This window comes from Podarcis pityusensis, assembly GCF_964106645.2.
Source record: "Podarcis pityusensis genome assembly, chromosome: 3".
Taxonomy (NCBI): Eukaryota; Metazoa; Chordata; class Lepidosauria; order Squamata; family Lacertidae; genus Podarcis; species Podarcis pityusensis.
Window position 1 is genome coordinate 111,651,755 of NC_138026.1, and position 13,725 is coordinate 111,665,479.

Genomic DNA, 13,725 nt, shown 5'->3' on the forward strand with positions numbered 1-13,725 from the left:
CTGAGTCACTAAACAGCTGCAAGAGTCTGGCATGGAGAAGATGCCGTTTTGCACAGGCCTTAGCCGGACTGTAATGAACAAATTCTAGGTCTGAGAGGATGCAGCTGAAGTCTTATGGCCTGCAGAGATTCACTTTTAATATACAGTCGTGCCTTGGATCTCAAATGCCTTGGCTCCTGAACAAATCGGCTCCTGAATGACCGGAACCCGGAAGTGAGCATTCCGGCTTTCGAACGTTCTTTTGGAACCCGAACATCCGACGCGGGTTCCGCATGTTCTCATTGGCTGCAGCAGCTTCCTGCAGCCAATCAGAAGCCGCACTTTGGTTTCCAAACATTTTGGAAGTTGAACAGACTTCTGGAACGGATTCTGTTCAACTTCCAAGCTACGACTGCATAATATGTATTGCTGGATGGGGTATATTTCTTGAATTAGAATAACCATGCAGATATGGAAGTTGGAGGGCAGAGCCAGGTTGCCAGTTAAGTTTTGCAGAAGTCTTGATTTCAACCACACATGTGCACACAGATGGTAATTGACATTTCTTCCTTTCTAGCGTCTTTGTATGGCGATGCCTTTGAAGGTCAGTTTCCTCCAGTGCCGCTCTTGCTACCACCGCCACGTGAGTGCCAAACAGGGATGCCTCCCAAGACTTCAACAGGAGGCTTTGTAACAAAACGCTGCGTAGATTATAAATGTGTGAAACTTGACCTACGTTGGATGCCACAGCCATTCCCCAACCATTCAACCATTGCAAAAGAAGAAAACATTACTGTATTTTTCCATATATAAAACTAGGTTTTCCCCCTAAAAAATAATGTCCAAAATTTGGGGGGCGTCTTAAACACGGATGGATCCCCCCCAAAAAATTGGAGTCCCCAAAAATAGGGGGTGAATTATACATGGGGGCATCTTATAGACGGAAAAATACGGTAATTGATTTGGTCCTTAAGACTGAAGGATGCCCCGTTTGGTTTGTGCTAACGTTGATCTGTCATGGGTGCTTCAGGTGAGATTCCTGCATTGCAGGGGGTTGGACTAGATGATTCTGGGGGGGAGGGGGGTCCCTCCCAATTCTATGATTCTAAACCTCTCTTGCTGAAAATCAAGAGTCCTAATCTGCAAAGCCTAGCCCATAGTGCAAACTTAAGCTTCAGTAGCCTTTTTGCCAACAAAACGAGTTGCGATTTGAAGATAATTTTTAAAAAGTATTCATGTTTTTTCATAAACCCAACCATTCTGAAACCACCCACTACAAAACCTTATTGGGTAAGGGCTCCGGAGTAAAGAAAGCTTTGAGCCATGGCTAATTTTATACTGACCAAATTATCATTACCCCCTCCCCTCCCCAGATATTTCCGGTTTTAAAAATAAGTTCATTTGCCAGTTTCCTATGAAGTGCCTTTTGAAAGCTTTGCCAGTGGTACAGGATTCCTGCCTGTGTCTGCTTTCTACTCTCGGTGCTACAACTTCCACAACTGACGAGGGCTGACAAAGTCATTCCCCCTCCTGCCCTCCCACCCTCGATGTTCAATTCTCTCTTCTTTTGCATTTAATCTGTCTCAGTATTTTAACTTGAGTCTCAACTGGTTCTTTTAACAAGAGTGGGTGGGGTGCAAGGAAAGTCTCTTATAAATAGCTGCCTGTCAAATTAAATCTGCAACATATCTAACACAGTCTTGAGGATAGGAATGGGGGCCTTGTGGTCCTCTGGGTGTTGGTCAACTCCTACTCAGGTTTCCATAAGGAAAAGGGGGAGATTATTCTCTTTCTGGCCCCCTCCCACTTGCAGAAGAACATTTTCCCGCTGCGTTTCTAGATCGGGGCCAATAACGGCAATGCTTTGATGAATAAACCTTCCTCCACCTTTGTTCCAAAGATTTGGCAAACAATTCGGCAGCTACACACACAGCCTCTCAGGCAGGGAACCAAGAAGCTGCAGAATTTTGTTCCTCACCCAGAAAAATCCAATAGCAGTGGTAGAACATGCCTCCTATACTTTGTAGTGGAGTTACAGGGAGGAAATGGAAAGATCCTTTTGCCCCCAAGGTACTGGGACACGGGTGGCGCTGTGGGTTAAACCACAGAGCCTAGGACTTGCCGATCAGAAGGTCGGCGGTTCGAATCCCCACGATGGGGTGAGCTCCCGTTGCTCGGTCCCAGCTCCTACCAACCTAGCAGTTTGAAAGCACGTCGAAGTGCAAGTAGATAAATAGGTACTGCTCTGGCGGGAAGGTAAACGGCGTTTCCGTGCGCTGCTCTGGTTCGCCAGAAGCAGCTTAGTCAGGCTGGCCACATGACCCGGAAGCTGTATACTGGCTCCCTCGGCCTATAGAGCGAGATGAGCGTGCAACCCCAGAGTCGTCCGCGACTGGACCGAATGGTCAGGGATCCCTTTACCTTTACCTTACTGAGTCCGGGTGCTATGGTTAAGGCTGCAATAGTTAGCTGGCCAATGAAGGGAAAGGGCTCCTCCTATCCTCTTCGCCAAGTCAGGCAGGGGCCACCACCAGCTGCTGAAAGAGACTACTGCGTTCTCCTTTGCTAGCAATACTCTGCAAACAGATAGCCTCCCTGCAAAGGGACAAGCAGCAATGTTTGACGTGCAAATATCTTTGTTCCAACGAGCTCCGCTTGAGGAAAGCCACGCGGGTAAGCAGCTCACTCCCAGGTTTAAGAGAGAGCCAAAATAAAACTGGAGAATTCTCCACAGGGGTAGGAGAGGGGATCAACGTGCAAAAGTGCTACCATTTGTTGAGAGTCGATCAATAGAATATATTAATGCCTTACATGCCTCTATGATTTCCGACACACAGGTCCCTATGCAGTCTTATTCCCACACTCTTCTCTGTTAAGGAAGCCTTTCTGTATTAGGCAGTGTAATCATATTGAGCTGTTGATGTCAGATGGTCACCTTGTTTGCCTATGTTGTAATGCTGGCCTTTTCATATTGATTGTATCCTAATTCTTTTTTAAAATAAAAAAAAGTGACAGAATGAATTGCTATGTAGTGAAATTGTGCAAAAAATATTTAAGAGCAATAGAGTGTGTGTGTGCCAGGAAGAGATTTGTTTGTATTTGTTTATATGGTTTGATTTTAGGAACAATGTGCTCCTGGTGCTGTATTATAATGTAAATTGAAATAGTACTTGCATGAGTTTATTTTTCAAGCGATCCAGTAAAAGATTTATGATTTGAAAACAGCTGCGTGTCAAGATTTTTCATTCGAGGTCTGCAGCGCGCCAGAAACAAGCAGACTGGTCTTTGCCCGGCTGCCCCTTCTTCTTACAGCATTGATCGTAGACAGCAAAGATCTCATTTGTCAAAAGTTCCCAGAACAGATAAATAAAAGCTAGTGACTCATTCACATACTTTTTCTGGGGAAAAAAATTTTTTTTAAAGAGAGTAGAAGTGGCACACACTAGCTGCCCTTTTATTTTGTCACATGATCTTGAACAGGGGTCGGCAGCTTGCGGCCCATGGGCCATAAGCAGCCCACGGAGGGTCATTTAAACAGCCCACGAGCTGCCCCTGAACCAAGCCGCTCACTCAGCGAGTCCCATGCGCTGCACTAAACCAGCGCAGCGCGGAGCGGGGACTCGCTTCCGCAGTGCAGAAAATCACGTATGTGCAGATGTGATCCAGCCCATGGAGCAATCTCTGCGGGAGTGAACCAGCACAGGCGAGGTAAACCTTGCTGACGCCTGATCTTGAACACTAAATCAGAGATAGCCAATATGTTGTCTGTGAGATGCTGCTGCCTTTCAGCTGCCATCAGCCCCAGTCGCCATGGACAATGGGGGTCAGGGATGCTGGAAGCTGTCGTCTGAACTGGACTTATTGCAGTATTTCTTCACTAGTGAATTGGAGCCTTAAGTGGCAAAGTACATGTACCAATCTACCACCATGCAGCAACTCAGCATACTTTTCGGTGGAGAGGATTCACACATTCAAGATGAATACCTGTAATTTACCGGTCCCTGCACTCATACTTAATTTGCTAAACAACACACAACCATTTAAGTCTATACGCTTTATTGATACTCAAATTGTTTTGTTTTTACATTTCACAATGCATTCCACAGACTTAGTTTAATACAGCTTGAACCGCAAGTGTATACATTTTTTTTTTCATTTGCAATTTCTTGCATTCACAAGGTTCGAAATTTCCAAACGACATTTGCAGCATCGGGGCGCAACCCGCTGACCCATGCACAGGCGCTGAGGATTCCGAGCACATTGGAGAACAAGCATGCTGGGTACTCCTTGCCAGTGCCTCGCAAGGATCTTGGGAGTCACACCTTCAGAAATTCCTTCCACAGATCCAGAGTTTTGAGAGGCTGTAAACTTATTTACTCAAAATAGACTATAGGAGGTTTGTGCAGCAAAAGTTATGGCGGAAAACTGTGTAATGTGCAAGAAGAGTTGGGTGTTTTCTTTCTTTAATAGATGCTAGTGTGTTTTTTTCCTGAAGATTTAAGCTAAATGGAGCTAAAACAAAACCCAAAACAAAACCCAGTTCCGTTCTCTGATATTCCAAGCACTGTGGAGGAGCTGGACATCCTAAGCTGCTGTGAAACACTATATATATATATTTATATAACTTTTATATTGGCAATTGATAAAACAGTAAAATTAAAAAGCACAATACGGCTACACTCGATACCAAACGGGCAAGGCTTTTTAAGCTTGCTTTAATGGCATATTCTTCTACACATCTCTCTCTTTTTTTTAAAAGAAAATCTGCAATCAACCTACACAGACCAGAGACAGTGCTAAACTGAAATGCTCTCCCTGCACTCCAGCGGCACTGCGCTGACTCGAAACGCAGCAAGACTACCTTGGCTGAAGCATAAAATGTACAGCTCTTCAATCTGTTATGTTAACCAGTGCTGCACACGGGAGAAGCAAAAGAGGATTAGGTTTAAATCCATACATAGCAGCTTACAATACTTATGATGAACACACATGGCAGTCAAGAACAGGTTATTTCCCCCGGCCTCAAAACACTGCGTTGCTAAAAAATAAAGATCTGTGAAATTGCACTGCAATGTCAAGGTTTTGCTATTCCCTGACCCTCCCCACGTAATCCAAATGAATATGCCTCCCCTTCCCCACTTAAAAGATGAACTCCTATTTTTAATAAAAGTTGCTTTAGGTTTTTCATTCGGCTTTGCGTTTCACCCCGGGGATTTTAGCTTGGATCCTGCAAAGAAACAAAAACAAGGCGTTTTAAATGTTATGCCTCCTGCCTTCCCCGGTACCCCATAATCCCCCAGAGTCGGTGAAGCACATTTGACATAAAACCAAGCCTTTAAGTGGCATTGGTCCAGCTGTGTGGAATGCTCTCCCAACAGAAATTCAACATGCATCTCCTGTTTTAACTTTTAAATGATGGCTGAGAATTATCCTGCCAGTTAGAGTACTATTGGCACAGAAATGGAAACAAGAAGAATTACCGACGAAAGAGGAATGGCAGACGAAACTAATGGACTATGCAGAATTAGACAAGATGACAGGAAGGATTCGAAACCTGTGGGATCAGAGATTCTCAGAGGACTGGAGTAAATATGTAAATTATTTGAAAAGCAATTGTAATCAAGAGATTACGCTAGTAGGATTGCAAGAAGTTTTGTAAGGAGGACTATGTGAAATATTGCAGAGAAAAGTATGAAGAGAATTATTAGTGAAGGACTATTAAAAGTAATAGTGAAATTAATGAAATGCAGATTAAGTGATAAAGAGTGAAAAATCTTCAAATGTGGCTGATGGAAGTCCAAAACACTGACTAAGATAAGAAAATATGTTGTATGTTTTTTTGGAAATTTTATGTAAAAAATAATATTATTTTTTTTAAAAGAGAGAATTATCCTGCCAGTTAAGAAAGCATTTTTCTGCAATAGTTAGCTGATGAGCTCCGATTTTAAATCTGCACATTTTTTTTTATTGTACAGTGGCTGCTGCAAACCACTTTGATTTACAAATTTTATTTATCAAATTGCGGTGTACAAGTATTTTTTATATAAAAAACAAATCAACCTAAGTAGTCCAGTATAAAAAGTGCAAGCGGACAAAGAGGCTGCAGAGCAAAGAGACTGGGGTGCTGACCATCAAGGACAGGCACCCCTAAACTCGGCCCTCCAGATGTTTTGGGACTACAATTCCCATCATCCCTGACCACTGGTCCTGTTAGCTAGGGATGATGTGAGTTGGAGTGGCAAAACATCTGGAGGGTTGAGTTTGGGGGTGCCTGATCAAGGAGAACAGAAGCAGAAGAACAGAGGGAGAGACGAGAGAGTGAGAGAGAGAGGTCACACAGAAACCCAGAGGCTCTAGTGAATTTCAGTTTTGACCTGAAAATACTTTTCTTTGCAACCTCAAATAGAGTGATAAGTCATCCATAGATGGTAGTTTTGAAAATTACAAGAAGCACAAGTTTAATATGCTCAATCAGCTCACATTCATCTCTCTGCTGTGTGAGATTATTATATTTATCAGTTGCTCCCTCCCCAAAGTGACTTACAAAAACAAAGATTAAAAAGAAAAATAAAAACAAGCGAAAATACAGTAATATGTCTGAAAGCGCAAATCTAACTCAACACCCTCCCCCCCCCCCCGTTTTTAAAAAATAAGCAGAGAGTTAAACTCTAAAGCCTTGAGTAAATAAAAACGCTTCTACCTAAAAACAGACCATGAAAACTCCCCTGGGGAGAGCATTCCAGATTACAGGGCCTTGAAAGAGGTGTGCGCGCACATGCACATGTAATCTCCCACTAAAAATAATATTGAAAGGTATCAGCTACTTTAAAATTATCTTCAAAATTCTATATGCTCACTTTGCCACTGCATCTTTGACATTCTTGTTCACAAGTCCCAGGTAATGGTCAATTTGAACCTGGCAAGTAAAGACACAAGGATGAATTACCATTTCAATAACACAGGAAATCACCATGTATTAACACTTACTTTCTGCTCAACATTCCCCCCATAACCAGGGACAGAGGTTTCCCGCCCCCCTAACAAAAAAGGAACATTGATCCCTATTCCACTAGGCCTTGAGAGTAGTTCATGTCTTCTGTATGTGTATCTATTTCAGAACTGTGCAAGGCTTTTTATTTAGTATAGGATTAGTGATGTTTTAAAGATTTGCAGAATCTTCAGTGCCTTTCCCCCTCCGCCCCCAAATCATTTTTATTCATTTCCCCAGTTTTACCAAATTAGCCACAAATTAAGGCAAATTTAATACAATTTTCAGTGTCTGGCAGAGGATGTCTGTAAGTTTATATCTGTCAAGCTTCCTTGTAGGCCCACCAAGCAAAATATAAATTTGAAGGCACTGTTGAACAGGGCTCAACAACTTTTGTGTCTGAATTTCCAATTTTTGAAATGTGGCAACCCTACAGTTGAAGATGGTCTAGGAGGAATTTATCCATATATGGGGGCAGAGGGGACCCACTATCTGTTTACTTGAAATGGTGCTCTGCTCTTTTTGCTAGCCTGTTCTCTGAAAGTCTTGCCCCCCTCCAATCTAGCTCTCTGCCTCCCAGGGTCTCTAAAGCAGGTCATTTGGAGTTGATCAGCTCCAAAGTAGTTTCCCAACCAGGAAAGCCTGCCAAGTCAGCTTAAGAGGGACACCCTCCAGGGACTTACATAACCCCAGCTGAGCACTAGGAACAGCAGCAGCTAAGTAGATCAACAGGAGAAGAGGTGGGATTGTGTTCTGCAGAGCTCTCTCAAATCTTTTTCAGTACACAACTTTTAATCATCCCAATTAACCATCACATTTTTGGCAGAATTGTCAGGGAATACACGCCACACCGTACACTCACCTGGTGCTTTTCATAAATAATAGGAATACTGAAGAGCGAAATCAGAGCTGGAATGGAATGCAGGGGAAAACAAAACACAAGAAACATCCGTAAGTGTATGCAAATACAGGGATGCAGAAAAGATCAAGTAAGGCAGGGATAGGCAAACTAAGGCCCGGGGGCCAGATGCGTCCCAATCGCCTTCTCAATCCGGCCCACGGACGGTCCAGGAATCAGCATATTTTTACATAAGTAGAATGTGTCCTTTTATTTAAAATGCATCTCTGGGTTATTTGTGGGGCCTGCCTTGTGTTTTTACTTGAGTAGAATGTGTGCTTTTATTTAAACTGCATCTCTGGGTTATTTAAAGGGACGCGGGTGGCACTGTGGGTTACACCACAGAGCCTAGGACTTGCCGATCAGAAGGTTGGTGGTTCGAATCCCCGCAACGGGGTGAGCTCCCGTTGCTCGGTCCCTGCTCCTGCCAACCTAGCAGTTCGAAAGCACGTCAAAGTGCAAGTAGATAAATAGGTACCACTCCGGCGGGAAGGTAAATGGTGTTTCCGTGCGCTGCTCTGGTTCGCCAGAAGCGGCATAGTCATGCTGGCCACATGACCCGGAAGCTATATGCCGGCTCCCTCGGCCAATAAAGCGAGATGAGCGCCGCAACCCCAAAGTCGGCCACGACTGGACCTAATGGTCAGGGGTCCCTTTACCTTTTACTGGGTTATTTGTGGGGCATAGGAATTCGTTCATTTCTCCCCCAAAAAATATAGTCTGGCCCTCCACATGATCTGAGGGATGGTGGACTGGCCCACGGCTGAAAAAGGTTGCTGACCCCTAAAGTAAGGTGTGTGAATCCAGGCTAAAACAAAAATACGAGGCTGCTGCAAATAGCCCTTGCAACAGACAGCAGTCTCTGCATTCTGTGGGTATGGGGTGCAATGCCCCCAAACAATGACTGAGCATGTGATGCTGAGCTGGACAAGCAAAGCAAGGTCCCCAAATACATCATCCAGACACCTATGCACTCACCTGAGGTACTTAAGATAGCTCAGTCGGTAGAGCACGAGACTCTGAATCTCAGGGCCATGCAAGATTCCTGCATTGCAGGGGTTGGAAGAGATGGTACTTTGTGGTTCCTTCTATGAAGCTGCCTTAGCTCAGACCATACAGACCATAGCTCAGTATCATCTGCCATGGCTGGCTGCAGCTCTTCAAGATTTCAGGCAAGGAATCTTGCACAGCTCTATTCGGAGACTGATGGGTTGAATTTATATACTGCCCTATACCTGCAGGTCTATGCCGGGGATTGAACCGGTGACCTTCTGGATGCAAAGCGGATGCTCTGCCACTGAGCTGCAGCCTTCCCCTTACTTTGCCCTGTAGGAATACTGATCCTGATTGCTACTATTGGCATATCAAGCAAATGACTGTGATCAAGTCAAAAGCAATGGAACCAGCCCTCCTCTGCAAACCCTACAGATTAAAACATGGCGTTTCTACGACTTTCCCCACAAAAACTCTGCAGCCTTTGCCGATTTGCTCTGACGCCTCGGCATCATGCTGTGCCGTGACACCAAAATTGCGACGACGTACCGCTTTTCTCAAAAATGCTTTGCATGTTATTTGGTGCAACGTAGTATAGAGAGCCGACTTACCCAGTATCAGCAATGTCAGACCATTGAACAAGGCACCAACGTAGGTGAACACCCACATCAACACGGCAAACTGGAAGAAAAAAGAGAAAGCTGAGTAGGAATGCAGAATGTGGACCATTTATTAGAGCTCAAGTAGGCTTTGCAATTGCCACGGGCTGGCCGCTATGTGAGGTATGGGGGTGGGAGTGGCTGGAGACTCCCCAAGTGATGGGATCCACTAGAAGTGTAAGCCATTCTAAAGCCTTGCATGTGGAAAATGGGGGAAGCTGACATGGAAATGTCACTCGCAGCAGCAGCATCTCCCGTGGCAATCTGGCGTTTGTTCCGACTCTTTAGGTGGCCTTCACTAGAAGGACTTCTCTGAAGGCAGCATGGAAAGATCAGGCAGCGAAAAGGCAGCGCTCCAGCCTCCGTATGTCAGAGATAATTATAGCCAAAAGGACTTGTAATGGGATCCCACAGACTAGCTTTGAGGTCCCCTGGCCGTGCTGAGAATGACGAAGTGTCTCATAGGATTTCAGGTCTGCTCCATCTCCCTGTGGTTTGTGTGGCCATTTCGACCACAGAAGAGGTTCAAGTACAAGCAATGAGACAGGCCCTCTGCCATTAGATTTAGGGCTAATAGTAATAATAATAATAGTAATTTATTTATATGCCACTCATCTGACTGGGTTGCCACTCTGGGCGGCTTCCACCAAATCATAAAACCCAAAGCAAACCACAACACATTAGAAACTTCCCTATGCTACTTCCATGCACTTAAGGTCGCTGCGAGCTGCTCATACCACACAGGGAATGTTTCGTTAGCAAGATACCCTCCAAGCAGCAAGCAAGGTTGATATATATTACATAGGGCAGAGGCTTTCAACCTTTTTGGGTCCACGGCTCCCTTGACCAACTACATTCTTTCTGTGGCACCCTTGTGAGCCTCAGGAGCCCAGCTGCGTCACCCCTTGCCTGCAGAGCCGGCAGCCCTTCACCCTTTTTCGAACACCCTGCCTTGTGAAGGGTTCACCCAGCCACCTCTCCTCTCCCCTCTCATTGGGAGTCTGCAGCTGCCGCCTCTGGTCTCTGAGCTGCCCCACTTGCCCCAAAGAGATGTGCCTCTGCACATGGCCCCACCAGGGCCTGGGTAGCACCCCCTGCCCAGCACCAGAGGCATCATTCACCTGGGGAGCTTGCAGCCAGCGCTGCTGCAACAAACAGCTGTGCAAGCCTTTGGGAGGGTTGCACAGCTCTATTCAGAGACTGGTGGATTGAATTTGGAGGCTGATGGAGGGAGGGAAGGAAAGAGGGACAGAGGCCAGTGTTGCCCATGGCACCCCTGGCCATCATTCAAGGCAGCCCAGGGTGCCACGGCACACGGGTTGAAAACCACAGATGTAGGACAAAACCTTTGTTCTCTCCACCACCACCCACTGCAGCCTCCTTCCTTGCATTCCGCTTCCCAGACCCTGTAAGCTTCTGTTCCCAGAACATAGAAATTAGATGGTGGCAGCCATTAAGGCTGCCTTGGTTCTTTGTGACCTAGTGCTAATGGGAGGAGTGGGGTTAAGGTTGTCTTCAGTAGTAGCGGCCAACCTGTGGCCCTCCAGTTGACTCTAGACTACAGTTCGTGCTATCCCTGGTTATTAGCTGTGCTGGCTGGGGGCTGATGAGTGTGTGTGTGTGTGTGTGTGTGTGTGTACACACACACACACACACATTTTTATTAATTTTTTTACATATCAGTTCCAACAGTCATACAACATAACTTCAACACCTCTGATGATTTTCCGTTCTTTATCACTTATTCTGCATTTCTTAATTTCTGCATTACATTTAATTGTCCTTAACTAATAATTCTCTTCATAGTCTTTCTTGCAATATTTCAAATAATCCACCTTACAAAACTTGTAGCAGTCCTGCTAGCGTAATCTGTTCATCACAATTACTTTTCAAATAGTACATATATTTACTCCAGTCTTCTAAGAATCTCTGATCTCGCAGGTTTCGAATCCTTCCTGTTAATTTATCTAATTCTGCATAGTCATAGAATCATAGAATCATAGAATCATAGAATCATAGAGCTGGAAGAGACCACAAGGGCCATCGAGTCCAACCCCCTGCCAAGCAGGAAACACCATCAGAGCACTCCTGACATATGGTTGTCAAGACTCTGCTTAAAGACCTCCAAAGAAGGAGACTCCACCACACTCCTTGGCAGCAAATTCCACTGTCGAACAGCTCTTACTGTCAGGAAGTTCTTCCTAATGTTTAGGTGGAATCTTCTTTCTTGTAGTTTGGATCCATTGCTCCGTGTCCGCTTCTCTGGAGCAGCACGGAGCAATGAATCCAAACTACAAGAAAGTAGTCCATCAACTTCATTCTTCTTTCATCGGTAGGGAGCTGATGAGAGTTGGGAGTCCAGTAGCACTTGGACAGCCACAGGCTCCCCATCTCTGGTCTTAAGTCTAGAAGGGGGGAAGCAGCTTTGCAAAATCTTTAACTGCAGAGCTTTGGGTGTGCACAGTTCCCACTTGCTGTGTCAAAGCACCAGTCCATCCAGCCCAGCAGCTCTCCATTATTTCAGGCAGGGAGCTGGGGAAGAGCCATGATCCATGGTAGAACATCTGCTTTGCATGTAGACGCTCCCTGGCACCTGCGGGTAAGGCTGGGAGAGAGCCCTGCCTGGAACCCTGGAGAGCTGCTGCCATTCAGTTCAGACAACGCTAAGCAAGATGGACGAGTGGTCTGGCTTGGTATACAGCAGTGTGTTGAGTCTCTTTTGGTCCTGCTAACTTGACATCCTTTCTGCCCAGCTCACCAGGGACTGAACTTGAGAAACAACTTGGTCTGTGGTCTCTCTTCTCAAGGAACTGGTGGCTCTTTAGGACTTGAGAGAGGAAGCAAGGAGGGCCCTCCTCCTTCGGAGGCAAAATGTTTACCTTTCCTAAGCAACTAGTTAATTGCAAGCCCGAAACCCCAACCCCGTGAAACTGGAGGAGGTGGGGGAGAATCACCTTTACTATTCCAAATGTAACATGAGAAATAAGGGAACGAGACCAACGTGTCCCGGGATGAGATAGAGCCCTACTAGTTCCCAGAGGGTTTAAGATCTACTTGCCAAGTAAGAAGGGCAGGGGTGTGGGTGTGTGAGCTGGAAGTGCTGAATCACTAATGTGTTGCATGTGGGGTGGTGGGTGAGAGTTCCCAGGTCAGCTGATTCCCACTGCTAATCTGAGGGCAAAACGTTCAGTAGGGGAAGGGCTCTCTGAACAAAATGACTAAGGGTACATTTGCACAATCATTTACTTAGAAGTATTTATTACTTGGGCTGGGTTTTCTTTTTTATTGGATAATGTTCGAAGTAGGTTACAAGCCTCTAAGATATAACTATGAACTGAGTTACCGTATTTTTTGCACCATAACACTCACTTTTTTCCTCCTAAAAAGTAAGGGGAAATGTCTGTGCATGTTATGGAGGGAATGCCTACGGGTGGCATGCCTACGGATTTTCCTCCTTTAAAAACTACGTGCGTTTTATGGTCGAGTGCGTGTTATAGAGCGAAAAATACGGTAATTAAAAAAAAAAAAGTTCAGCAATGCATTTAAAAAGTAGTAAAAAATGGCAAATTAGCAAGAGTTTATCCAAAGACTCAATGGCACTGGTTTCCCCTACACCCTGTATTTCTCATTCTTGCATTCTAAGAAACCCCTGGGACGTGGGTGGCACTGTGGGTTAAAACACAGAGCCTAGGACTTGCCGATCAGAAGGTCGGCGGTTCGAATCCCCGCGACGGGGTGAGCTCCCGTTGCTCGGTCCCTGCTCTTGGCCAATCTAGCAGTTCGAAAGCACGTCAAAGTGCAAGTAGATAAATAGGTACCACTCCAGCAGGAAGGTAAACAGCATTTCTGTGCACTGCTCTGGTTCACTAGAAGTGGCTTAGTCATGCTGGCCACATGACCTGGAAGCTGTACGCCGGCTCCCTTGGCCAATAAAGCTAGATGAGCGCCGCAACCCCAGAGTTGGTCACGACTGGACCTAATGGTCGGGGGTCCCTTTACCTTTTAAGAAACCCTTGCTTGTGACCCTTGGTTAACCAAAGGTATCCTGAGTCCCCCCTCCCAAAAAAAACTTGGGTCTCCAGTTGTTCCTGGACTACAACTCCCAGCACTCCTGACCACTGGTCCTGCAAGCTAGAGAGAATGGGAGTTGTGGTCCAACAACAAACTTGGGGACCCAAGTTTGAGAAGCACTGCCCAAGGAGAATATA

At 45.5% G+C, this 13,725-nt stretch overlaps 2 protein-coding genes across 9 annotated transcripts in view; one reads left to right on the forward strand and one right to left on the reverse strand.

The window, feature by feature from the left end:
* The window catches only part of EML6 (EMAP like 6), a 176,275-nt gene extending 174,275 nt beyond the window's left edge, over positions 1-2,000 (forward strand). For all 5 annotated transcript variants that reach the window (XM_081000806.1, XM_081000802.1, XM_081000803.1 and 2 more), the window contains one exon: positions 557-2,000. In XM_081000806.1, the coding sequence (XP_080856932.1) occupies positions 557-581 (25 nt within the window). In that variant the 3' untranslated portion in view covers positions 582-2,000. The remainder of the gene's footprint in view (positions 1-556) is intronic.
* Positions 2,001-4,018: 2,018 nt separating this feature from the next.
* The window catches only part of RTN4 (reticulon 4), a 64,868-nt gene continuing 55,161 nt past the window's right edge, over positions 4,019-13,725 (reverse strand). For all 4 annotated transcript variants that reach the window (XM_081000859.1, XM_081000858.1, XM_081000860.1 and 1 more), the window contains 4 exons: positions 9,470-9,539; positions 7,830-7,876; positions 6,837-6,895; positions 4,019-5,206 (listed from right to left, as the gene is read on the reverse strand). In XM_081000859.1, the coding sequence (XP_080856985.1) occupies positions 5,164-5,206; positions 6,837-6,895; positions 7,830-7,876; positions 9,470-9,539 (219 nt within the window). In that variant the 3' untranslated portion in view covers positions 4,019-5,163. The remainder of the gene's footprint in view (positions 5,207-6,836; positions 6,896-7,829; positions 7,877-9,469; positions 9,540-13,725) is intronic.